This window comes from Pyrus communis, chromosome 17 (genome assembly GCF_963583255.1).
Source record: "Pyrus communis chromosome 17, drPyrComm1.1, whole genome shotgun sequence".
In the NCBI taxonomy this organism is placed as follows: domain Eukaryota; kingdom Viridiplantae; phylum Streptophyta; class Magnoliopsida; order Rosales; family Rosaceae; genus Pyrus; species Pyrus communis.
The window spans coordinates 19359229-19385691 of record NC_084819.1 but is presented as its reverse complement, the minus strand read 5'-3'; the positions used below and the strand labels follow the sequence as shown (position 1 = coordinate 19385691).

General features: G+C 37.3%; 4 protein-coding genes across 5 annotated transcripts; 2 read left to right on the top strand and 2 right to left on the bottom strand.

Annotated features, from left to right (window-relative positions):
• Nucleotides 1–4443: 4443 nt before the first annotated feature.
• On the bottom strand, nt 4444–7552 carry LOC137723354 (uncharacterized). 2 transcript variants are annotated; one of them, XM_068462525.1, is made up of 7 exons: nt 7181–7552; nt 6654–6733; nt 6367–6427; nt 5508–5565; nt 5226–5283; nt 4880–4964; nt 4444–4758 (listed from the first exon to the last, which is right to left on the bottom strand). In XM_068462525.1, the coding sequence occupies exons 1-7, from the start codon at nt 7505–7507 to the stop codon at nt 4666–4668; spliced, it is 762 nt and encodes a 253-aa protein (XP_068318626.1). In that variant the 5' UTR covers nt 7508–7552; the 3' UTR covers nt 4444–4665. The 2 variants fall into 2 exon arrangements, with proteins under 2 accessions (XP_068318626.1, XP_068318628.1); XM_068462527.1 differs by having other exon boundaries at nt 4892–4964.
• An 873-nt stretch (nt 7553–8425) lies between these two features.
• LOC137722726 (UPF0603 protein At1g54780, chloroplastic-like) lies at nt 8426–10478 on the top strand. Its single transcript, XM_068461800.1, has 3 exons — nt 8426–8966; nt 9198–9390; nt 9944–10478. The coding sequence occupies exons 1-3, from the start codon at nt 8532–8534 to the stop codon at nt 10189–10191; spliced, it is 876 nt and encodes a 291-aa protein (XP_068317901.1). The 5' UTR covers nt 8426–8531; the 3' UTR covers nt 10192–10478.
• An 80-nt stretch (nt 10479–10558) lies between these two features.
• On the bottom strand, nt 10559–12094 carry LOC137722727 (GDSL esterase/lipase At1g54790-like). The gene is made up of 4 exons (XM_068461801.1): nt 11856–12094; nt 11350–11717; nt 10984–11254; nt 10559–10872 (listed from the first exon to the last, which is right to left on the bottom strand). Exons 1-4 carry the CDS (start codon nt 12088–12090, stop codon nt 10604–10606), a joined length of 1143 nt encoding a protein of 380 aa, XP_068317902.1. The 5' UTR covers nt 12091–12094; the 3' UTR covers nt 10559–10603.
• Nucleotides 12095–15332: 3238 nt separating this feature from the next.
• On the top strand, nt 15333–26173 carry LOC137722168 (branched-chain-amino-acid aminotransferase-like protein 2). Its single transcript, XM_068461133.1, has 30 exons — nt 15333–15530; nt 15703–15772; nt 16059–16187; nt 16277–16340; nt 16419–16506; nt 16718–16802; nt 17111–17167; nt 17480–17593; nt 17706–17785; nt 17999–18392; nt 19893–20141; nt 20560–20658; nt 21380–21451; nt 21593–21685; nt 21799–21936; nt 22085–22143; nt 22295–22397; nt 22601–22789; nt 22897–22997; nt 23189–23243; nt 23363–23449; nt 23843–23894; nt 24065–24150; nt 24263–24316; nt 24421–24504; nt 24914–24985; nt 25183–25263; nt 25410–25445; nt 25556–25702; nt 25919–26173. Exons 1-29 carry the CDS (start codon nt 15418–15420, stop codon nt 25682–25684), a joined length of 3033 nt encoding a protein of 1010 aa, XP_068317234.1. The 5' UTR covers nt 15333–15417; the 3' UTR covers nt 25685–25702; nt 25919–26173.
• The last annotated feature ends 290 nt before the right edge of the window (nt 26174–26463 follow it).

Genomic DNA, 26463 nt, shown 5'->3' with positions numbered 1-26463 from the left:
AGTTGTCACCTCGCTCGAGTCAGTTCTGTGCGAGTCGACTCGGTCATCGAAGCGAGTCAAAGAACACACTGCTTTCGCCATTGCAGCTCTGATCAAGTTCAATCAATCGGTCGGCCGACGATCAGCTCTCTGATAAAAATCGCGTCTCCGAACGCGATCAGAGTACTCTGCGCGCTCGTCAGGCTGATCAAATCGCCGCTCGTCGACGAGATCGAGTTCAACAGAGAACTACCCCAGATCATAAGCTTCCTGAATTCCGAAGATTTGGAAATGCGAGTGATGGCTATGGTCTGCGTGTAGCTAGTACTCATGAGGTCGAGGCGTTCGAAGAACAAAACGATGTCAGGTGGACTTTTTCTAATAAATTTCTTCACAGAGAGCATAATCTTCTTATTTCTGCGGAAATTACCAGTACATGAAGGCAAAAAACCAGGGGTATCGATGATAGTTTGCTTGGGAGTCTGGCAGGCAGATACAGAGTGATTAGATTAAATCAACGGAAATTTGGAAGGTGGAAACGGTTCGTACCCGCCCCGCCCCGTTTCTCAGCAATTAGGACCCGTCCCGCCCCGCAAATGACATGGACCCGACCCGCCCCGCCCCGTTTCAGAATTTTAAAAACAGGATCCGCCCCGTACCCGCCCCGAATCGCTTGGACCCGCCCCTACCCGCGGGTCCAGGCCCCGTTTGCCCAGCCCTAGTTGCCATCGCATCAGTTGATTGTACGCAGCGCAAACATATTGATTTTGAACCTAATTAATTTGGTAGGTATACGTCCTGTTTTGTGATCACTTGATATACACCGACGGCCACACAAGTATCTAATTAGAGGACAATAATATTGAGAAGTCACTTACGTGCACGGATATATACAGTATCGCCGTGGAAGTATATATTGTATAATATTAGTTGCATGCATGAATCTTCTTTTTATACGCATTGAAACCAACCAAAACCAAAGCGATTAACAAATTTTCAGTTTGATTCGGTTTTAATACTAGTACTAGTCAAAAGTTATCAAACCGAAAATTGTTAAATGCTAGTTGATTCCGGTTACGTGTCATGTCAAATCAGTTAAATTAAATATGATCGAATTAAAAAGTATCATGAATGCTACATGAATAAAGAAATATGAAAACTATTGAAAAATAGGTTAAAAACTTTGAGTTTTAACGATAAAGATAAAATAAAGGGTAAAGTGGATAGTATCATGATTTATTTTTTAGTGTAAAAAATATAACTTTTTGTTAAAATAAATAATATCGAAAATTTTACGTTAAATTTTCCTAAAAAGAAATAGACGACAATAAATATAAGGGACCTATGTGGCTCCGCCATTATGTCTCTTCTTCTGTTCTTTTAGTACCACTGCCATAATAACCAGGGATGGCAAAAATTCAAAATTTTCACAAACAAATGAAGACTCGGTGTGTTTCCAACTCGTTTTCTATGCTGCGTTCTACTCATTGTCCAGTTGAAACTTGCTTTATATATCTTGCTTTCCAAAGCATCCAATAAAACTGCCGAATCCGATACGTTTTTAGTCATTTCATTGAGAAATCCTCGTAAAACTGAGGATGCTGATATTTTAAGATTTTTAGTTAAAATGGTTTCTAAAATTGATATAATTCTTCATTTTGATTCTTAAGATTTGAAATTGATAGAATTGGTCATTGAGTTTGTCTACTGTATATCATTTTAATCATTCTCTTAAAAATCTGTTAAAAAAGAACCAATTACAAAAATATTCTCAATTTAATAACAATTGATCAAAATAATTTGCCAAAAATTGGAGGTATATTTATCAATTTTGGTCGCGTCATAATCTCAAAGTTTATTTTAGTTGCTAACATCAATCGAGCTAGACGACTACAATTATAATAATGTATAGTACAATCATCAAATTCTCCATCACATCAGTTGATGTACGTAGCCCAAAAATATTAAGCTTCTTCTCCTAAGTTATCGATTTTGGTAGGTATATTCTGTTTCGTGATTACTTGATATACATTGAGTACCAACGCAGGTATCTAATTAGAGGGCAATAATATCGATAAGTAACTTACGTGCACCTAAACAGAAAGACCTTATGAAACTCTACCGTTCGCTCGGATTGGCTTTGCATCTTTCCTGCGCATAGTTTAGGTGGAAGGCGAAGAAGGCCCCCTTCCCCGTGTGAGCATGCGAAGAGGGGGGGGGGTGTGGCAAGGGACAGTCCCAATAGACAACTTCCATGGGGTGTAGGCCTCACAAAAGGTAACAAAGGCGTGCAAAGGTTTCCTCGGGCCAAACGGAGATCGACCTTCGTGCAAAGGAGAAGGGAGCTTGACCACAAGACCCATCCGTTGAGCAAGACAAAAGTCAGCCTTAGTGATCTAATGATGCCAAATGGAAGGATCGTCACTCAACGGATAAAAGATATTCTAAGAATAACAAGTTGATCTTTCTCAAGAGCTTGCATCAACGGGAAGGTACGGTTACATGCATGAATTCTCCTTCATATACACATTAAAAAAAGATTTTTCGTAAATGGAGACTAAAATCTAAAAATAAAATAGTTATCAAACATATTTAAGTTTAACTTTGGCATAAATATAATGTTTACTAGTCATCACAACGTCACAAGTTTCATTAAGACTTAATTGACCATCATGAGAGTGCCTATCTAATTGAACTCTGCCTTTTAAGGGTAATCTAGTCAGATGACTGTCTATCATTTTCATTTCCTTTTGAACTCCCACCACATGCACACATGTGTCATTTCCTTAGTATTAATTAAGTCAAAATCCAATTAAATATTTTTAAAATTTTCTTAGATCAATAATTTGTTGATTTCAGAAAAGATGATGCTTTACAAATTAAGTAGAATTAATAAACATTTCTTGATGACCTTCTCGATCGAACATGGCCACCATATTGGCTCAGGCAATATTTACTTAATGAATTATAGAATCTAAATTAGGGATTTTAATTTAGATTTGTTTTTTTTAGTACATTGATACTTTTACACTAAGGGGAGGCATAGTTCAGCAAAATCACACAATAGACAATCTAATTTAGTATCGAATTCGCTATTTTAAATTTGGATTTGAACAACTTATTTCATAAGTAAATACAGAACCATATATTTTTGAAGGATATATCATCTTTGTTAAGGTATATGATATGGCCTACGTAGGGTGGGCGTCAAACCGAGCGATCTGAATTGTTTGTTCGGTTTGGTTTGATTTTGACTAAGAAAAAAGTCAAACAATTTGAGAATCAAATCGATTTGTTTTGGTTTGGTTGATTTTTGAAATCGACCAAAGCCAAACCAAAGCAACCATAAATCTTTTAATACCTAAATTTATTTATTTATTTTACACATGTCAAGTTGTCAACATGTTATACGTTATGTGAATGTCTTTATTGTACACGTATTATAACTTATAAGTTGTAATGACTATTGACAATTAGATTTGTTTGTACTTTATGTTTACGTGAGATTTTGACTAATAAATCAGTTGTTAAAACGAGATGTTATTTCAAAAATTTAAATTCTTGAAATGTTTAAACTTTTTTTATACATTGGAATACGTTTAAACCAACCAAACGCATAACGATTAACAATTTTTTGGTTTGATTTGGTTTTAATAGTAGTACTCCTCAAAAGTTATCAAACTGAAAATTGTTAAATGCTAGTTAATTTCGAGTACATCGTGTCATACCAATCAAACTGAACCACCGAGTTGAAAAGTATCACGAGTGCCATGTGAATGAAGAAATAGACAACCATAAGTGGCTCCGCCATTATGTCTCTTCTTCTGTCCTTTCAATTGCCAATAACCAGAGGCAACTCGTTTTCTGCACTGTACTCGTTTTCCATTTGAAACTTACTCTCTTTGTCTTGCCTTCCGAAGCATCCAAAAAAACTGCCAAAGCCGATACGTTTTAGTCATTTCTTTGGAAATCCTCACAAAAACTTAGAATACTGACATTTTACAGATTTTTTTTTAATTAAAATGGTTCTGAGATTTGAAATTGATAGAACTTTTTTTTGAGTTTGTCTATCATCAATCTTTTTGGTTATGACGTTGAAAATCGTTCTTAAATAAGATTAAAATGCCAAAAAAATTAAAAAAAAAACCCAATTTAAAAAACAATTGGCCAAAATGGTTAAACAAAAATTGAAGGTATTTTTGTCATTTTCTTCCTTATTTAATAGAGATTTTTTACGAAATGACCAAAATGATTGATGATAGACAAACTCAGGATCAGTTCTATCAACTTTAAATCTCAGGAGCCAGTTCTATCGATTTTAAATCTTAGGAACCAAAATGAGGAGTTTTGCCAATCTCAAAAACCATTTTAGCTAAAATGCCTACTTTTAATTACATTAGTTTAACAAAGCTCGAATTAAAACGGAGCTAATCACCAGTAATGATCAGAGTGACAAGCTAATGAGTTGAACAAGAACTCGAAAGAACTGCACACAGCTCAAACTGTCAACATAGTTTCGACAAGGAATGCCCTTGTAAAATCTCAACAATGATGCGAGGACCCTCGACTGTAAGTTTTTGATACAAGCTATTCTGCTTCCACACCGTCTCCAGGTGACTCTGAATCGTATACGTTTCAAAAAATTTAAGCTGAAAGCCGCCCTTCAAACTCGACATTCATAAACGACTATAGAACAGTCATGGATATAGCAGCCGAGCGAAGCTTCACGCCATCATCGTTCCACTTAGACTGCGGGGCAGTTGCTCCAGCGATGTATGTCTATAACAGAAAATGGGGAGAACTGTTAACTTGACGAAGATATAGAAACCTTTGCGCGAACGATTCTACGAGATTGTAGTATTCAAGTTCAAAGGTAGGGTTTTGAATGTTTCGAAACTACGTGTTGACAAACCTTTCCACCGTTAACAGCAGCTACAAGCGCTGCATGCTGTTCTTGTACACCGAACTCGTAGAAATAATAAGTCCTGAAACGTGTTGAACAACATGCATCAAGACACAAATTGCAAATACCGTTTGCAAAAACATCCCAAAAGTAGCTATGGTTCCACACGTTGTTCCAACGGCTATATCTTACAAATGGAGCGGAGCTTAGAAGCTTTCCAAGTAGTGTACTCACAGACAAGAATTCATTATAGTCAGTTAAGCGTAGGGAATGAAGAATACGTGATAGCATGACAGGCATGACTTCTTTCTTGAGAGAGAAAAGAAAGCAAAATCGAGTTTACCTAAAACCTTCTTCTTCCTTTATCCTTATAGCTCGGGCAGAGTATACAGTTGATCCAACTGCAATTGCAGAATGATTAGGAATAAGAATCAATACAAGACATAGCTGAAGGAGGATAAGGAGAGAAGCAAACTATACGTTTATACACATTCTCGTATGCTAGAATTTAGAACAAGCAGAATGTAAATCTGGATCAACGCTTATGTATAATTAAAGTTTTAAACCGTATTTTTTGGTTTACCAAATCAGAGGCTGAGAAGACAGAAACCATGCTACAATGTACCTGGAATGAAGATTTTTGCTGCCTCCTTCAAGGAACCTAAATCTGTTATGTCTTTGGCCTGTCCAAGTTAGCATGTATCAGATGAATTTGTCTTACGTTAGCATTTATCAAGCAATTTAGAAAGAGAACATAACGGAATCGCCTAATGTGGATTCATGACGATATAGGAAGGAGATACATGAGCTGAAGAGGAAGTCAGAGAGAGAGAGGTCCAATTCTAAAACTAAAACCATCAACTGAAACCATACATGCAAGAAGAAGATTTGGATGACAAACTCCAGTCAAAAACCAACCTAAGAGGAGATAAACAGCTAAAGTATGTCTATATAACTGTAAAAGTTCCACACCACCAGCCATCTCCTCACACAAATAACACCAGAAAAATATATCAGTATGACTATGCAAAAATAACACTACCCTTATGTCCATAAAACATTCGGTTTGGCCAGATACCACCTCAATAAACAATTAAACACAGTGGCTACAAACCAAAACAAATAACGAGAGAGAGTGAGGGAGAGAATAAGAAAAAGGCACAAGATTCATCAAATTAATGCAGTACCATATTGTTAATTCATGCGTGTGCACAGACATGCTCTAGTAATATAGCCATAGAGTAAATCAGTGTTCTAAAAGGCCCCGCCTAGGTGCTAGTTGGATGGCCACCGCCACAATAAATTCCTAGGCGTTTAAAAAATAAGAAAAGGGTACCTACACCTACCAAGGAGTCCGCCTACCCCACCTAGATGCCTAGGCACTAGACCCCTGCCCGCCGCTCGACTAGCACCTATTAGAACCTTGGAGTAAATCGGTACAGGACAAGTTATATAAAGAAAAATCAGTGACTGTCACTACCAACCTCTAAAAAGGTGATCTTGAGTGAATTGGATGGGCGAATAACAACACTCACAACCTCATATCTGCATCAACCAATAACAAGAAGAAAAACATAAGAAATACTGAAACTGATACAAATTCCTGGAAAGCATGGCCCGAAAACAAAAACTATTTGTCAAAGAACTGTTCTACATTATTGGCTTTGCTTTGTGCAAAGAAAAAAGCTTTAAATGTGTAAATTTAGACGAAACTGAGACAAACAAGTTAACAAAATCTTTGAAGAGAAGGGAACTTGTACAAATGGCATACCCATCAGCAGATGCAAAACGCGCCGCGAAGGTCTTGGGCTTTACCTTATCTCCATAAAGGGACAATCCCGAGTTGTAATCCTAGAGTTAAAACACAATGCCGCATCCAGTTAGGAAATTGTGAACATTTCGAGATTACATTTACCAAATCCTAATCTACTGGTACAGCAATCAACTTGAAGAAACAAAAAAATGAACTCTGAAGTATCTATATCTGAAATTTCTGATGTCAGGATAAAAAATATCAAGTAACTTTACAAAAAAAATGCAATCAACCCGAAAGAGAACTGCCCCAGAAACTTTGCTAATCATAAACCCTTTATATATAATCCACAGAATGAAGCTCCCCCTTAAGCCTAACATTATCTCTCTAATCCAAAAAGTAAGCCTAACAAGTGGATGCCAAAACATATGCAAGTTCGAACCTTTCACAGAGTACTGAAAACATATTGAATGTAACTATAATTTTTGAGAAACCTAGGAACTTAGAAAATACAAAATCTTCAAAGTTGTTGAATGTAATGTTACCTCAGGCTCCTGAACGTCCTGAAACTGGGGTGGGACCCTAATGGCGAACCCATCGCCGAAGAACTGGAACCAGTTTTTCGTGTTGGAGATGCCGGAAAGGGCGGGTCTTGGAGGCGGCGGTGGAGCTTGTGGTGAAGAATGGGCAACTGGGTATTGCTGAGGGGTCAGAGAAATGAGGAAGAGGGAGGTTGTCTTGAGGATCAAGTTTCTTTTGGAGGAGGTGGGAGTGGTGGTGGGGAGAGAGAATGTGGGTTTTGGGGTGGTGGGATTAGGGTTTTGGGGAGGATTTGGTGGGTGGGGAGAGAGAGAGAGAAGAAGAATGGCCATGAGAGAATGAGGATGGCATTCATGGCTGTTGAAAATTTGGAGGGAGATAATGTGGGGACAGGATTTGGGGGTTTTATGTATTTCAGGATTGGGAAAGTTGGTTTTAAGGATTTGGATAATGAAAAGGGCAGTTTGGTCATTTAAAATATAGTGTGCAAAAGGATCAAGACTTCTGCCAATAAATTGGTCACTTGAACTAAGTTGATCCTGAAAGAGAGTGTTGAATTCTTGCATGACGACGGCTAATCTAACATCCAATATAACAAAATATATCGTTTGACATAAATAAAATAAAATAAAAGTTGATCCCGATCTCTGTGACTCTTAATAAAAGTATATCCACACACTCATTTTTACCTTTCACATACATTTCTTGATTTTCGATCATCGGATCGAAAAAATTGAAAAAGAATGGATAAAGATTAACAAGGAGGGTGTGTAAAAGGCAAAAAAAGATGTGTGAATAATAATGCCCTAATAGTCAGTTTGAAATTCACCATTTAGAATTTAACATTTAGATATTCAATGTCATTGTACTTTTTAGAAATTACGCGTTTTATGCATTGTATTAACATGTCTTGATATAAAATTTGATATGATAATACGGTATGACTAATTTACTCAATAAATTGACCTATAATATCTACCGTTTAAGCCAATAAATTTACAATTTTAGGTCAATCAGATTCTCACAGAAAACTCAATAGTAGAGGATTTGAATCCCACAAGGTTACAATTATGTGTAAATTCCATTATTACCCTTGCTATCAAGGCTCAACTATATCAACCAAACAAGTGACGTGTACAAGAAGCCACTTTTGAAACCAACAGAGAGCTTCCATGTTATCCACATTTAAGTTCAGCCAACCAATCCAAAAACAAAAACAAAAACAAATCCAAACCACCCAAAAATAACACAAAAACATGTAGAAAATCAAACCCTCCTCTCTCTCCTCTCATGGTTCACCATTCCTAAAATTCCTTGCTCTCTCTCTCTCTCTCTCTCTCTCTCTCTCTCTCCCCAATGGAAACCATTCTTTCTTCTCCCTCACTCTCTCCTTTCTTCAACCCAAAACCTTCTTCTTTCAAAACCCTTTTGCCCCCCTCCCTCCAACCCAATCCCAAGCCTCTCCTCATCACTTCAAGCCTCAAAAATCACTCAGTTCAGTCACCAAAAACATCTCTCCCAACACCCACAAATTGGGTTTCTTATGCTCAGCAAGGACTAGCCGCTCTTGCACTTTCTTTGGCACTAAACTTCTGCCCGGTTTTGCCTGATGGCAATGCACTAGCATCTGAGTTTGATGTGCTCAATGAAGGACCCCCCAAAGAGTCCTATGTTTTTGATGATGCCGGCGTGCTTAGCCGCGTGACCAAAGCGGATATAAAGAATTTGATGCAGGAATTGGAGTACAAGAAGAACTTCCGGATCAATTTCATCACCGTTAGAAAGCTCACTGTAAGTTTGTTTCTGTTTTCTAAGTTTTGTTAATATGTTTGTTTTGAGTTTTGTGAATATTGACCTTTTTGGGATACACTCTTGAGTTTTTAACTTCATATGCATTGTGTTTTAAGTGACTCACATTCGACTGTTAAATTCCTTAGAGTATTTCACCGCACATCCAACCGTTAAATTCAAAAGTATGTCATACATTAACGGACACTGTAATTTTTTACGATTTGGTTGCAGAGCAAAGCTGATGCATTTGAGTATGCTGACCAAGTTTTGGAAAAATGGTACCCTTCTGTTGAGGAAGGCAACAATAAGGGCATTGTTGTGCTCGTCACCAGCCAAAAAGAAGGTGCGATCACAGGTGGTCCTGCGTTTGTTCAAGCTGTTGGAGAAAGTATCCTTGATGCAACTGTGTCCGAAAACCTTCCTGGTAAGTATATGTCTTTACTTTTCTTACTTCAAGCAACTGTTCTTTTACGAAACTAATATTTCGTGTCAAGTCGTAGTTTCTGAGCGTGATTCAGATCATATATAATATGTAACTGAGAGTTGAACTAGTTTTGTTCGATTGAAATGTCGGGTGGCGGAAAGCAGAGAAATGTAATATGAGTACCGAGTAGAGAATGGTAATGCATTAAACCAAAACTCAAAGCACACAAGTATTACAACAATTTCAATTCATCTGGCATAAATTTTTAGCTTAGAGGATGGGGATACTCGGGTAGCTTAGTATACACGATCCAATGAAACAGAAGTTTTGACTCGGAGATCCTTTTTAAGTTAAAAATGTTAGATGTGCTCATAGAAGACTGTTGAAGTGAATAGTTCCTGCAAATTAAAGGGCACCACGCGCACGGCAAGCCTTTGCAAAATGTTTGGTGAAGGACTACCCGTCCGATAGTTCCATACATGATACGCCATTGCTTTAGTTTGTAAGAATTTTTCAGCTAAGTTGATGAGATTGTTGGATGTGTTGACTGCAGTCTTGGCAACAGAAGAAAAGTACAATGAAGCCATTTTCAGCAGTGCCAAACGGCTAGTTGCTGCGATTAACGGACTTCCAGATCCTGGCGGACCCAAAGTTAACGAAAACAAACGGGAATCCAACTTCAAAACCAAGGAGGAGACGGAAGAGAAACGTGGGCAGTTCACTCTTGTAGTTGGAGGATTGCTGGTGATTGCCTTTGTTGTTCCTATGGCACAATACTATGCTTATGTCTCAAGGAAATAAGACTGGAAATTGTACATCAGTTAGATTCGTCTTCCATTATTTCCCATAAATTTCGAAAACATGTATAACATGCAGTTGTACAAATCGATCATATTAAAATGGTTGATGAGAGACTTGAAATCAGAGAGGAACATGGTTCTTGTTGATATTTGTAAAAATATAATCGAACTGAGTTGATTACATGCGAATGCCTTCATTTTCGGCCACAACCTGTCTGCTTGCGTATGATGCAACGGTGTATACCTGCTTATGCAGATGAATTTTTAAATGAGAAATATGCATCCAGTGCCCGACTTTGAAATGGAATTTCTGTATAAATTTGTGACAACTTAAGGTTTACTGCTACATTAAAGACTTAGCCTTACAAATACCAGACAAATGTTAAAATATGTAAATAAAACATGTTGGGGCTTCAGAACTTGAGCTTCAAAAGGAAAGGCATTTTGTCCGAGAAGGGCGGATCAGAATACTTTCCGGTGAGTATCTTTGACGAAACAAACTGGTTCGCAGCTTCGGTGTAATGAATTCCATCCCAACTAATGTAATCAGAACTATCAGTGCATCCTTTTGCTGTGACAGTTGTTCCGTTCAAGGTCTTCGTTTGTCCGCAGGTAATCTGACTGTCATAGTTCAACGGTGGACCTCCATACCCGCAGCAAGCCATAATAGGCTGTTCAAATCCTGCAGATACAATTCATAAAAATCAGAAATAAGATGATTAAAACAGAAAGTAACTACGCATATACGGTAAAATTCACAACGAAGAATTTTAAGGTCCTCAGATGTACTAACCATTTTTCGAATAATTTGACATGAGCTCAGATTTGATCGAAAAGATATCAACATAAATGACACTTGCATCCGAGTACTGGCCTTGCAACTTTTTGGTGAGGGCATGAAGCTGCAGGTTAAAGAGTTTAGCAGCTTGGTTATGGTCGCTGACGCATCCTTGTTCGTCAAGCTTCGAAGGATCAGTTCCAAACTTGGCAACATTCTGCGTCAAGCACCCGAGAGGACCCGTGTTGTGTATCCAAAAGTTCCTTCCTCCTTGGTCATATAATCTCTGAAAAGAAAAAAAAAAAAAAAACAAGGAATGTTAGGTGGATGTCATCTTTCAATTCAAATTATTGATCATCCTTGTTGTGTTAATGTACTGACATTTATTCCTGTTTCGAATTCTGTCAAAATCATTGGAATGGAAGCGAGAATCTGATCCAATGATTTCGAATAAAATGCACCAGCGAGATCATTCTGGCCTATATCGAACATGTAGAGCCCCTTCGCGAAAAAAACTTCCGCGGGCAGATACTTGGGAAAGCTCCTACCTCTAGCTAGCAATTCAAGAACCTTAGCTTTGAATCTAAAAAACTGGGAGACCTGGACCCCGAAAGAAAACGGGCTGATGGATGTTGCAGTTGCTGGAAGTATCGTTGACCCTGCCGCGGCAAAGTTGCAACCTTTTTTGAATATTGGCAGGCCAACGGAATCCAGATAGGCATTGAGAAATGGAAGCTGCATTGCATCCACTGCAAAACGTTATACACAAAACATAAGGACACGTTCATCACAAAAATGTACAAGTGCTAAAACCATAGACTTAGAAATATATGTATGAATTAAATGCGGTAGAAAAAAGCTAGGAGGGAACAAAATTGAAAATTTACAAAGAAAATCAACGATGAGGCGGCCATCGGAGTATCTCCCAGATGGGGTTTTGAAATAAGATTGTCCATAAGGAGGAAGAATGCTCTCAATGCCGGCGGAAACAAGATTACCAGTGTCGGAATTCGAATCGCCAAAGTTGAAAACGGCAGGGTGGTTGAAGTGGATGGATTTGGAAAGAGGTAAGGAGATGGAAATCAATGTGAGAATTTGGATGACGCAGGTTTTGGTGTCCATAAGTTCTCTTACTTCTTAGGCTGTTGCTTTCACTTCAATGCAAACAAACCAACAGAAAAATATATACACTTTATGAAGCCTTTGAAGATACGTTTTTGTTTGGTGAGCAGTAGTGGTGCTCAAGTGTAAGTTGGTGGTCTGCTTTCACATGTGGAAAGCCAAAGGGGCAAGACAAAAGTGATATTATATTTATGAGAATGAGGATTCAAATTGACATGTAAGGGGTGGGTGACTGCCTTAACCAACTGACGTAACTCATGTTTGGAACAATATCCATAAACGTTTACATGTGTAATGCATACAAATGTGAAAGTGGTATAAACCGTAAAATTGTGGGGTAAAGTAAAAACATTGCAAAAGTGCATTGTGAGAAATTTACAGAAGAAATCTATGAGGAGACGGGCATCATGAAACCTCCCAGATGGAGTTTTGAAGAAAGACTGTCCATAAGGTGGTGGAAGCTGGAAATCAGCCGGCAGCAAGCACGCCTGTGTCGGAGTTTGAATCGCCGAAGTTGAAAGCGGTGGGGTAGTAGAACTTGGTTGAGTTTGAAGAAGGTAGAAAAATGGAAAATTAGGTGAAAATTTGGAGGGTCGAAGTTTTGGTAGCCATGGATGAAGAGACTTGATGTTCACGGATGTGTTAATTAAGTACCAACCACCAAAACACAGTGATGCATCATGAGTCATATGGAGCCAATTTTATGAGCATAGCGAAGAGAAATTTTTAGGTGTACCCTCACTCATAATGGTGTACCCTCACTTTTTGTACCCTCAATAAATAAATAAAATCAAACCTTTATGAGTGAGGGTACACCTAAAAATTTCTCCATAGCGAAAGCTTAAAAAGTTTGCTTTGACTTTTGGCATTCCTCGTTTAATTATCTGAATTTTAAATTGAATATTTTATTGGAGAAAGTTAATTAACACATTAAACGAAACATAATATGAAAATGATTTTTAACTTGCACACTCTTTTACTCTTCTTGCGCATCTATAATTATTTATCATCGTTGAATTGAATAAATTTAAAAGAATAAAAAATAAACATGAGTGTGCAAGCAAAGAAAAAATGTGTACAAATTATGTTTCCATGTAATATATGTACATATATATATATATATATAATTTAGACAAATACACCTATGTTCATAATCTATACTAACGAGTCTCTTTGGGGACATCTGATAAAATTGGAACTTGCATGTGGTCCGCTATCCTAGTGGATAGGATGTTGGGTTTTTACCTAGGCGGCTTGGGTTCGAAACTCTACTTTCTTAATTATTGTAATAATTTCAACCTCTTTCGTCAATAATAATAAATTAAATAATAATAATCTACGACCGAAAAAATTTTAAACTTGAAGCTAAAAATAATTTAAAGCTTATTTAGTAATTTAATTCCACTTTCCCAAACATTTTTTTTTCTCTCCCAGACAAATAAGCTGAGTTCTAATAATACTTACAAATAAGATGACAATGTAATATCATCACTATAGATGTGTGTATGTTCATAATTTGAAAATACTTCTCCTACAAATATAAAATTCGAGTAGAAAACTTATGTCGAGTTTTATGCAGAGAAAATTGAATTTAAAGGGTTAAAGTCATATTTTTAGTATAATATTATAATGCATGCACGAGATACATAGAAGTTTGTCAACACCCGCAAGTAGTGCATGTGAGTAATAAGCCCGGAAACTTACTCAGAAAATCTACGATCAGACGGCCATCGGAAGCCCTCCCCGATGATGACGGAGGTTTGAAGTAGTTCTGTCCATAAGGCAGCGGAAGGTTGAAACCAAGCCCAGCACCAAGCTCCCCGGTGTCGGAGTTTGAATCCCCGAAGTTGAAAACCGCCGGATAGCTGAACTTTATCGAGTTCGCAGCCGGTAAAACAGTTGCCAGCAAGGCAAACATTCTGAGAATAATGTAGTTCTTGGCAGCCATGGATGTTGAAATATGAAAGCTTAGGACAGAGAAGCTGCAATGTGATTGAAGTATTGTGCATGTGAGTGTGTATTTATAGGGTTGTTTTGGGTAATGTACCCAAAGTTTTCTTTCCTATTTTTTGGTGGAAAGCCACGTTTTCCTTTTTCTTTGCCCAAAAAAGGTGTTCCTTTGAGTTTCGGAAAGGCAAATATTGCCAAAAAAGCAAAGCTTAATTGTTCAATTACGATTCTACCCTTCATGCGCTCCAATTAGCCACACCTAAATGTACGAACACAGCTATATGTGGCTAATTAGTCCCCGTAATAAGACGGCTTCTAAGGGTGTATTTGGAGATTTGAAGAACCAGATGGGATTCTTTACTACTTGAAGCAAGAACTACATGAAGGACCTTAGAGCAAGCAAGGGCTCAAAACTTGTATTTTTGAAAACGTCTAACAAAACTTTTTTTTCTGTTTTTTCCTATAGAGAGTTCGAAATTATTACAATAATTTAAGAGAGGGGAGTTTCGAACCTGGGACAGTGAGTTGAAACAACACTATATCTACTAAGATATTGGACCACATACGTTTTTTCCCCTTCTTTGTGATTCATCTAAGATTTTGTTTCCAAGTCCCATTAGACCAAAAATCTAAAGACGTGCTCTTCTGAAAGCTTAATACAATGTGTCTGCTCTGTTGCATTAACAATTGGGTAGTGCTATTCACATATCATTTTTTATCTCCCGCTCAACCTTGTACTTTTTGTCTACCAATCTTTTTTAATTCATTCAATCTGACTTTGAAAATTAAAAGAGGTTTGTAAAGAAGTAAAAATATTTAATGCTCATCTTTGTAAACTAGAGTGATAATGTTGCCTTGTAAAAATAGATAGTTGATGCTCATCTTGACCTCACTCTTTTTCACAAATGTTCATGCATTTGGCTTAACATGTGTCGATATGGTAATTTTTAGTGATTAACATTACATGTCTAATTATGTAACGTTTTTACCAAAATTTCTCTCCTAAATTATAATTCAATTTTATTTTGAATATAGTATGAAAATGCTAATCTCCTCATTGTTTTCTTGAATTCGTTAATGAATTCGTGTTAATGTTAAGTTTAGATTCGTGTCAAGTGATGATAGGATAATCCAATAAAAAAGAACAAATAGGTTCACACCCAATCCGAGTCGAATTGATCAGACCGGACCAGGTTCGGGTTAATATTTCAGTTTTTAGAATAGAATGAATCGGACCAAACCACCTTCATTGGGCAGGGATAAACGATGTCGTTCTACTCTGTTTTTTCTTGTAAATAAAACCTCTGCTTCCATGGCGGGTAGTTGTTTCCGCAGCCCAACGGACATTCCTAAAACCCTAGAATATCCAACCGTAAAATGACGGCCACGGCGGAGCACGACCTCCTCCATCCTTCAACCCCTCCGTGTCTCCACTTGCTCTCGGCTTTCCTCGCCATAGAGCCCACCGACTCCCTCATCGCCTTGGCCCGGTAACTCCCCCGGCGCACTTTAGCACAACGCCTTACTATCCAGACGATAAGAGCACCGATTGCACCAATTTTTGTGCTTTATGCGGTATTCGGTGCACTTTAGCGTATGGTGGTGCAAGTTAGCACCTTCTACTTCTTGTTTCTGAATACCTTGTATTTGTGAATTTTGCAGGGAATGCGGCGGAGGAAGGGTTACTGAGAGAGTGCAGAGGTTCATTTGGGATCATTGCATGGGTAAAAATGTAATTTTCTATGTCCTCTACTTATTGCACAGTTTGTAATTACATATTTGAATTGTTATATTTTGGTTGCTGAGAAATTTGGGGGGAAAAGAATCGATTTTTGGGTTTTTAATTGATTGTTTTAGTACTAGTGAATCAATTCAGCGTGGAAGTTTTATTGTTTGTGGCGTGTTCGATTGGATGCGGTTGTGTTTGTCTTTGGCTGGAATCGAATTCCTGAGTTGGAAAGTGTTACTTTTCGATTTCTCTAAGTGTAAATTTTGGCTCAGTTGAATGGTAAATGCAGGCTGGGAAATTACACGCACTGTACCTGAAGAAATTTCTGAAGAAGCTTATTGCCGAAGTTGAGTTGAACCGCGGAGATGTGTTGGATGAGCTATACGAGCATTACGCCCATTTCATGACTTCTTTGAAGGTACAGCTGATGTGCAATGTTTGATGAAGCTGTCATTTACATTATTCGCTTGTTTTCCAGTGGAATTAACAAGCTGTTTTGTTCATTAGGACAGTGATCTTGAAAGAGACAATGCAAGGGTCTTCAAATCCATTTCGTTTCTGTTTCCCGATGGTATAATTCATGTGATGTTGGTTTATGGAGTTTGTCATTCTTGATTAGCATGTTGATTCAATGACTTTGTACCTCTAGGTTGTTTGGAACTTACAAGTTGTCCCGAGTCGCGGAAGCTGATGGTTCCCCTGCAATGTTCACTCAACATGCTTGAAGGAGATACCGGGTATGCTTAATCGTTGATATCTTTTAGACTTTTATCCTCTAGTTGATATGCAATACCTTATTTTCTGTGTTACGTTTTCTGCATGCACAGTATACAAGAATTTGACAAGTTTTAGCGTTCTACATGTTTTAATTGGTTTGTACTAGTTCATAATAATCACTTCATTTTTTTATTACGAAGGGTTAATTATTATTGGCTTGTTTTAATGCAGGTGTTCAGTTTGGCCGTCAAGTCTTTATCTATCAGAGTGTATACTTTCGTTTCCCAACTTATTTACTAATAAGTCGTGCTTTGAGGTAAGTTCAATTTTCTAGCATTCATCTCATCGAGTTGCACAAACAGATTATTCGTTACATGAAGGGAGCCATGATAATCCAAGAGCTGGTTGGCTTTGCTGTTGCCTGTTCAACTGATGTCTGAAATAATCAGCTAAATTATGTTTGTGGGAAAAGTATTCTTCCTAAGCTAGTTATTACCTTTTGTTTCTTTTTCAAAGCACATTTCTTGATCTTTCTGTGCACTTTTATTCATGGATTTTGTTGTAGTATATTCGCTATGATGGCCTACGTGCATATTACATGATTATATCGTTTACCGTGAATAGGTTGGCTCAGGTGTTGGTTTGGTTGGTATCTGTCTTGCCCATGTCAAGGCATCGAAGGTATGTTATCCCAATTTGAAAGAAGACGAAAACATTCTCCTTTTATAGTACCATTAGATTTTTCATGAATAATCAGCAAAAGGTCTAGGAGAATTTCTGTTCTTTCACCGCACACATGAATTATTGTAAAGTGAAACATTATTGTAGGTGACATTGTGGATTCAATTAGGACCGAGGGTGATTTAACATGATTTTTTCAGTCTTTTAATTTTCAACATTAAACACTTACCCACCAACAGACACATGTATCACTAATTATAATAAGGCAAATGGCGTCGGTATTCAGCTGAGGAAAGTTTGTGTTGGATATAGGTGATCCTAAGTGATGGTGACCTGTCAACTTTAGCAAACATGATGGTCAATCTGGAATTGAACCACATTAGCGTTGAAAATAATATGTCAGAAACTACCGAAGATCCGTATATGGTGAGTCACTTACCATGATTTCACTCTAGTTGGTAAATGAATGGACTTGATGGTGTTTGAAAATTGCTCGACTTGTAATACCATTACATTATAATAATCTTAACTAACTCAGGTAAAAACCGTAAAATGCCTTCATCTTCCTTGGGAGTCTGTCTCAGAGAGTGAGCTTCAGAACCTCAAGCCAGACATAATGTGAGTATTTCTTTCATAAGACTGCAGACTTCAACTACCAACGCTTACCCCTATCAAAATTTAGACTGCTTTAATTCCTTGCTACGTTAATCAAAGTTTTGAGATAGCGATATGTGATAAAGTTAGATTATTTCGGGATGCTGCAGTTTTGATTAGTTATTTTGCTAGAAAGCTATGCTGATTTGAGTAATTTCCTTACTTCTCGTTCAACAGTTTGGGTGCAGACGTAATTTATGATCCCATATGCCTCCCTCATCTTGTTCGAATACTTGCTTTACTTCTAAACCAGACGAAATTGGAAAGTAAAGGTGCTGATGGTAGCGTCAATGGATATCATCAAGGGAATGGCAACGGCGATAAATTTGATGCTTTCCTAGCCAAAAGAACAGACAACAGTGCCACAAATGCTGGATCAAAGAAAGGTTCGATGGCTTTTATCGCTACTGTCATCCGCACTATTGACACATTCGATAAATTTTGTGCTTTGTTGGACTCGGCTAACCTTATCATCAAAGACGTAACTGAAACACTTCGGCCTTCGAATTTGCTTCCGTACATGCAGTCATATGATCGAACCGCTGTTCGGCTGTTTGCCATCTCATGTAAATAGGCTATTTGAATTTCTAGTTAGGCACATTGTTGCTCAACGGCTACAAATGCATGGCATGTTCCCGCGATTTGAAGATTTTTGTTGTAGAAGTTGTAAGATTTGTTGAACTTGTAAGGTACTTTCAAAGGTTGTAAGGTTTTTCTTGTTCGAGTGGCACACAAAATTTGGGAGAAACTCTTGGCGTGCGTGTGACGCTGTCGTCTCACCTATACGCCCAAGACACGACAAATCTCACCTGGTAACAATTCTTGTATACGGCTGTTGGTATGTGGTAAGTGGGGTGGGACTACGATGTGGGCCAAGTGTTGAGAAAATACAATCAGCTCTTGTTTTGCTAATGTGGCCCCGAGAACTCGTCTTAGATAGGAGAAGAATTTACGTGGAGCGGAAATAAACTAACAAGTCCTTATAGTCTTGGCATAAAACCTCACCATAACAATGTATATGTGTCAAAATCTTCTCCGAGCATTCAGTGTGGATCATAGTCTTGGCATGAAACGCCACCATAACATTCTATGTGTGACATATAAATCATTTTCCAAGCATTCTAAGAGTGGATTTTAGTTTTGGCATGAAACATGACCATGACAATATGTCGGCATCATACAAAACTTTCTCCAAGAATTCTAACTGTGGATGATTCGACAGCCAAACCCAAGAATTTCTCCACCAAACTTATCCATCCACCAAGTTAGGTTATTATTCTTACTTTATTAACTTTCTTATCTTTATTTGACTGTTTGATTTAGCAGTCTTCATGTTCATCTGAAATTACTTACGTAAAAATTATTAGACTCTCTTAATGATTGTAAGTAGTCTTCATGTTTTTAGCAGTCTTCATTTTCATTGTAAGTAGTGTATTGTCTTGATGATTAGACTCTCTTAACTCGCTAATTCACTGTGCTCGAATTCAGACACTCTCCTCTTCTTATAAGGTAAATTAAATCTATATTATTGCTTGTATTCAAAATAGAAAAAAAATATTATTTTTATAAATAAACACAAGTGTTTCCATTAGAAACATATTGAATTCTTTCAATAAAAGTTCAACTGCTTCTTGAACGAGCAATTTGAAGTGCACTTCAAAAAGTACTTTCAAGGCCCAAAAACATTTTTGTCATTTACAATCAAACAAAATTAAAAATATTTTTAAGGAAACTTTGACGAAAACCTATCGGTATCATAATTTTATACTAAAAAATCAATCTCGGTGCTATTTATTTTATTCTTTATTTTGTTCTTATCATTAAAACTCAAAACTTCTAAACCATTTTCATTAACTTTCTTTATTTTTAATTGTTATAAACGGTAACCCAAAGACAATTCCAAGTAAATTCAAATGGTAAATAGTAAATAGTAAAAGAGATGAACTTTAATTATTTATTGCATAACCCTCAGTTTACTAACAGTAACTCCACCAGAGAACATTGAGATAGATGCAAGAGCTGACTTTCCAGTCCTGTCGGTTTTCCCTTGACAAAATCTGGGTAAATCCAGACCATCCAGTTCCAATCAATCAGTTTTCAAGTTGCAGAGCTGTCAGCTCTATATGCAGCAATTTGCTCAGATTCTCAGAACTTCAAAATCCCAATTAATCCCTTCATAAAGTTTGTGAAATTTGATTTTAGTCCAAACCAATTCACCATGGAAGAGCTCAAGAACCAAGCAGAAGCTGAAGTCGAAGTGATTCACATGTGGGCAGCTCCAAGATCACTGTCGACCACCCTCATGTATTCTTTTGCTCAGGTGCCTCCAATGTCTCCAATATTCTCTCTTCTGGGTTCTGTAAGGCCTTGATTGGGACTGCTTCATTAGGAAGCAGTTCTGCTCATAAGTGATTTTTTTTCCAGAAGTATTTTTTCTATAAGCGCTTGTGCTACAAGTGCTTTTTGGAGAAGCCTCTAGCAGTGTCAGGTTGTAAGTGCATTTATGACCCAAACGCACTTTTAACGTTTTCTGCCAAACGTAGTCAGAAGCATTTTTGGTTGCCACGAAACGCTTTTAGCTCTTGAAGAATCAATCCCAATAGGCCTAAGAAACTGCAATGTTAAAGATTGTGTTTTTTTTTTTTTTTTTTTTTTTTTTTTTTTGCAGAAGAAAACATAAATTTTGGGCTTTTAGTAATCGAGACTTGTTTTTTTGTATTGTTTTGTTTTGTGTTTAGAGGGATGACATGGAAGTGCTTGATGAACCACTGTATGCAACTTTCCTGCAAGTGACAGGTTTTGACAGGCCTTACAGGGAGGAAGTTCTATCCAAAATGGTTAGTCGGTAAAAAATTTCATCCCTAATTACAAGTTTATTTGCTGTTGTAAGACTAAATTTACTTAAGTTATTTACTTTTTACTCTTTATTTGGTAATATCTCAATTGGTTTTTATGCTTTGGTTGATTATAAAAGTTGGTGAATTTGTCGAATTTTGCTGTCTTGCGTTGGTTATATAATTTGTCTAAGTTTGGAGTACTTGGACCTAACGGAAGACATGGTGCAAATCCGAGCACAGTGGTGTTTTAGGATTCTTACAGCCGACCTCACTTAGTGGGATGAGGCTTGGTTGTTGTTGTTGTTGCATTGGTTATATAATTAATCTTGGTACTGTTGTTATTGTTAGCGTTAGTGGCAGTGGCTGGTGTAGGAAAAGTAGGATCTATACGAGCAGGATTGCCATTCGCCAATGTTATATTAAAAGCGTTGTTTCTCGTTTTTAGATTCTTTAGTTTGAGTTGAAAATGAAGGTTGAAGGACCTGGATAGAGGTTACTTTTTGGTTTATTGGCAAAACATAAGATTAATCTGATTTTCTGTTATTCACCAGTGTGATCTCTGATGTCTTTTCGTGTTTATTTTGCCGTTTGCATCCTAATGTTTTGTTTCCCTTGAAAAACTGGCATGATTCATCGTAAAATTTAAATTTATGTTTTGGCTCCAATTTGTTCTCTTTTCCCTGATTCTCTTAACATTGAATTTTTATGTCATTTCTATTAGGAATCTGATGGAAATAAAGTTGTAAAAGATATCATCTACGGCCCTGGAAGAAAGAAGTATCGCCTCTGTAAGGTGATAAACGATATTTTCCCTGATTGAGCAAGCTAATGGCTGTGTTTTTGTTATCTTAGCTGGACCACCCCAGAAAATGCTTTTGTTCGGTGTTTTTGCTAGTTGATTCAATACTGATGTCAGTATTTTGGTGATCTGCAGCATATCGCAAAGCAACGTGTGCCTGGATTACCTAATGATTTAATGAAGAAAGGAAAGCACTTCATTCTGATCCGGAATCCACTTGATATTTTGGTAAGAGTCTATGTGAGTAAACAGAGTGAAATCTATTTTGTGGTCTTGGTAATTTTGAATTTAGCCATGCTTCACATCTTAGGCTGCTGACTTTACTGTTCGATGTTTGTCAGCCATCCTTTGAGAAGGTTGTTCCTCCATCCCTTGTTGAATTAAGTTTGGCAGAAATGGTCGCAATATATAGTGAGCTCTCGCAACTGGGGCGACCCCCTCCCGTTGTTGATGCAGCAGAACTTCAACGAGATCCTGAGGTATTAGAGAGTTTTTTGATACATATTCATGACTTATCACAAGTGATTTCTCTGCATTGACCAAGCATTGCATAGTGTTTATGTATTGATTAAGTAAAACTTTCTCAATCTTCTGTTTTCTTTTCCCCTTTATCTCATTGATGATTAGGCTACATTAAGCGGTCTTTGTGAAGACTTGGAAATTCCTTTTCAGCCCACAATGCTCAAGTATGCAAAAGCTATTCCATTTAAGTTGATAGTGTTCTTGTCTATTTTTAGTTCTTTTAACATAAATGTTGCTTTTGTAGTTTAGTTTATTTATTTATTTATTTTTTTGTGCATGACAAGTTCCCAATGATTTTTTTTTTATCTGTTTTAGATGGGAGGCCGGTCCAAAAGCAATAGATGGTGTTTGGGCTCCATGGTGGTACGCAACTGTGCATAAATCGACAGGCTTTCAACCACCAAGAAAATATCCTGCGGTATGATATTTGCGCATTGCATTACATTAAATTTGTGATATTTTGAAACCATAAGTGTTATATTTTCAGTCAAGGAACTAGTCATTTTTGTTGCATGGAAAAACTGGACGCAAAGATCATCCAAAAATAAAAGATATTGGCAACTCAAGTTATGACATTACTGAATGTTTTGTTTGAGCTTATGCTCTTTTTGTGTTTTTCAGCCATTCCCTATGTCTCTGTATGACGTGCTTGAGCAAAGCCTACCATTCTACAACCTTCTTAGGCGCCATATGAGGCAGACATCGAGCCTTCTGAAGTCTCCTTTGCCTGATCCCGATCTTCCAGTTCCAGAAAATAAGAAGCTACTTGCATGGGTTGGTGATGAGATTGTACCGCGTGATAGTGCAAAGGTAATTGTGCGCAAGATCCTTGATGATCTCCAGCCGACAGAATCACTCCAGTGTTTTGTTTTAATGCTAAGGTTGGATATTTATTTTTATCCTGTATCCTGTCTAAGGTTTCTGTGTTCGACTCGGTTGTCCAAGGCGGTGATTCAGTTTGGGAAGGTCTTCGAGTTTATGATGGGAAGATATTCAAGCTTGAAGAGCATTTAGATAGGTAAGAGGAGAGAAAATCTGATTTTCGATGAGATTGATTCCTGGTGACTTGATAAGTTGGAAAAACTTATAATTTAGAATGTTCTATTATGATATGTTGGCGATGCTTAATATCCTTTGAAAGAGTTAATCTTTAATGTTGAATCTTATCCTTTCATTAACTTAATGTATGCATTATTTTGATACCAATAGGTTATTTGACTCTGCAAAGGCTTTGGCATTCAACAATGTTCCTACTCGCGAAGAGGTGAGAGTTCAATTCATCGTCTTGGGTCTTATGTGAAGAGATTTTTTCTTCAGTAGATTTGGCCTATAGCTTGGAAATGAGTTGTCAGCTCATCCTAGTACTGCATCTCATTTCTTCAGGTTAAGGAAGCCATCTTTAGAACTCTTATTCGAAATGGAATGTTCGACAAGTCACACATCCGATTAAGTCTGACACGTGGCAAAAAGGTAATGCATTTTATGTGGCATCGATATCAGTTTTAGCTAGAGATTTGTTATCTGCTGTTTTTGTAGTTGCATTGTTTATTATGGTTTGCAAAATGGTTTGGGCTGGAATGGGACATAGTAAATGGAATCAATGAAATAGACCCTAAGTCTGTGGTTAATAATGTTTACATCAATGGTACCTGGTAAGGCTCCATCAAAAGTATTACGAGGTATTTTTTCATTAAGTATCATAAGCTTGGTGGTGATAAAGGTAGTGAGTAGCGGACTGTTGTGAGTGTCCGCTTTAATTTCATGTTAAAAGTTGGGCCAAGTTTTGGATTGAATATTTTTGGTGTAGTTGTTTGGTGCATTCTTTATTCCTAGAGTGATTTTATCGTTTCTTGTCATCTTCAGGTTACTTCTGGCATGAGCCCAGCATTCAATCTCTATGGATGCACCTTGATTGGTACAATAAAAATCTCAATCCTCTGCCCTCCCATGCAACATTTGATTTTGTTTGACATGCATGTTCTGTTCTTTGCTATGAGGAAAAAGAAACCTAACCTGATTGTGTAATGCGCTAGTAAAATTTTTGGTCTTTCTAATGCTGTACTTTCTATTTCTCCAAACATGCAGTGCTTCCTGAATGGAAGCCCCCGGTCTATGACAATACAAAGGGAATAACTCTTGTTACAGCTACCACCCGTCGTAATTCACCAAATGTTGTCTTCTCATTTTTCTCTTTCTTGTCTCGTGCTTCATTTGTCTGATCGATTTTTCTGCTATTTCAGTCCATTGACTTTTAATTTTTTTTTTCCCTTTTTCTTTTACCAGAATTTGGATTCAAAGATTCACCACAATAACTTACTCAATAATATACTTGCAAAGGTTTGTTCTGTTCTTATCATCCGCTAGTAACATGCCACACGCCGTGTATTGATCTTGCAGAACTTTGACCTACGTTTGTTTAAGTCATCTTGAATATATTGCAGATAGAAGGAAACAATGCAAACGTTGATGATGCAATCATGCTTGACAAGGATGGTTATGTGTCTGAAACAAATGCTACGAACATTGTAAGCCTGTGCTCTTTCTATTCAGGTTTTGGTGCTGTATGAAAAGTTGGTGGCTTGGTTCCACTTTCCAGATGTAGTTTTTCATTGTTATTTATGAATTTCATTTGTGCAAGGATCGGAAATGTGTCCATGTAAACTAGTCTCAAGTGAATGTTAGAGGGCTGGATCAACTTACTTTCTAGTTCGTACATTTTTAATGAGCACAAAATTTAGGCCTGTCCTTAAGTAATGCAATGCTGTAGGGACTTCTGCTATTCTATTATCACGTCCTATCAGTTCCTTTCACTCCATGTAAGCAATACTGTAGGGACTTCTGCTATCGTATTATCACGTCCTATCAGTTCCTTTCACTCCATGTAAATTACGTGACATCCACACTGTAAACAAACTCCTGTGTTTGATTATGCAGTTTTTGGTGAAGAAAGGCCGTGTTTTGTCTCCTCATGCTGATTACTGCCTTCCTGGCATTACTCGAGCAACTGTAAGTTCTGTAGATTTCCCTCTTATTATTGGAATTGCCATCGTTCTCCATGAATTTTAAATATTTTTATCCTTCACTTTGGTGATAATGAGATATTAACCTGAGTACATCGACCCTTGACAAAGCAACGATTTGTCTGGTAAATAATATTTTACACCTGATTTTCCTGCGACTCAATGATCTTATCGAATTTGCAGGTGATAGATCTTGTAGTGAAGGAGAAGTTGGTCTTAGAGGAGAGAAGGATCAGCCTATCAGAGTTCCATACTGCTGATGAGGTTTTCTAAAATAAATATGCATAGTTGGTTACATAATATATACTTATTAACAGAAGTGTTATTCCCACATATTTGTTTTGAACGTATTCTTCATTCTGTTCTGTATTACGTAATTATCATTTACAGCTATCATGCATGACCTGCAGGTATGGACTACAGGAACAATGGGAGAACTCAGTCCGGTGAGTGCCTTGCATACTACATATTCAACTGTTCATGCTTCCGTTCATTGATGCTGAAATGGTCCTCTTCACAAGAAGTAATACTTAGTTGATGGGATTTTGTTTACCAGGTCATAAAGATTGATGGTCGCGAAGTTGGTGAAGGAAAAGTGGGACCTGTGACTCGAAGATTGCAGAATGCTTTCAAGGAGCTGACAGAAGCATCGGGAGTGCCCATACCAAACTATCGTGAAACTTAAACATAATTTCTTCAAAAGGTGAGAGTGCCTCACTTTCTTCATTCAGCTATTGACATTTTTCCACGTCAGTCTTGGTACATGCTGCTAACCAAACCTTACATGTAGCTTAACCAAGTTCTTCTATGCTTAGTAGTGTTCATCTTCTGTTTAGAAAACCTTTAGCGGATATCTGATCTAAAACGAATGCTTACTACTTCCGTTTCTTTGTATATTCGTAACTTTCGTGAATCGCAGGTTGTATTAACGGACTAGTGAATTTGTTGGATCCATGGTGTGCAGTTGGAATTGATGAGAGCTTCTCTCACAGATAAATAAAAGTACCAATTCTTTGAACACCACAAATGTTGCTGGTACAGATGTGCAAATCGCCATTGCTTTTTTATTTGTCCTTTATTTCACTTTTAACAGATCACTGGGAACATGTCTAAATTTAGTTATTATAACTCAGAAGTTGTACCATCATGTTCAGCAATGTCCTTTATTTCTCTTTTTGCACCTCTCTTTTTCTAGCTGTTTGAGTGAATAAATCAAAGAAAATTAAGGGACATTAGACAAAGGGATAAGTGCAGAATGAGAAAACAATAAGGCGGAAATCATTTCTCTTGACAATATGGCTTGTTGCATGTTGAGAGTATCAATCCCTAGTCGGAAAAAGAAAGGATCTTGTACGTGCTTGTAAGAAATTGTGCTACTTTTTATATTTCCAATCAATTTTTTGATGGAGCCTCAGCTTTCTTCATAGTATATATCATGGTAGGTTGTTTCATGTGAAGCCTAAC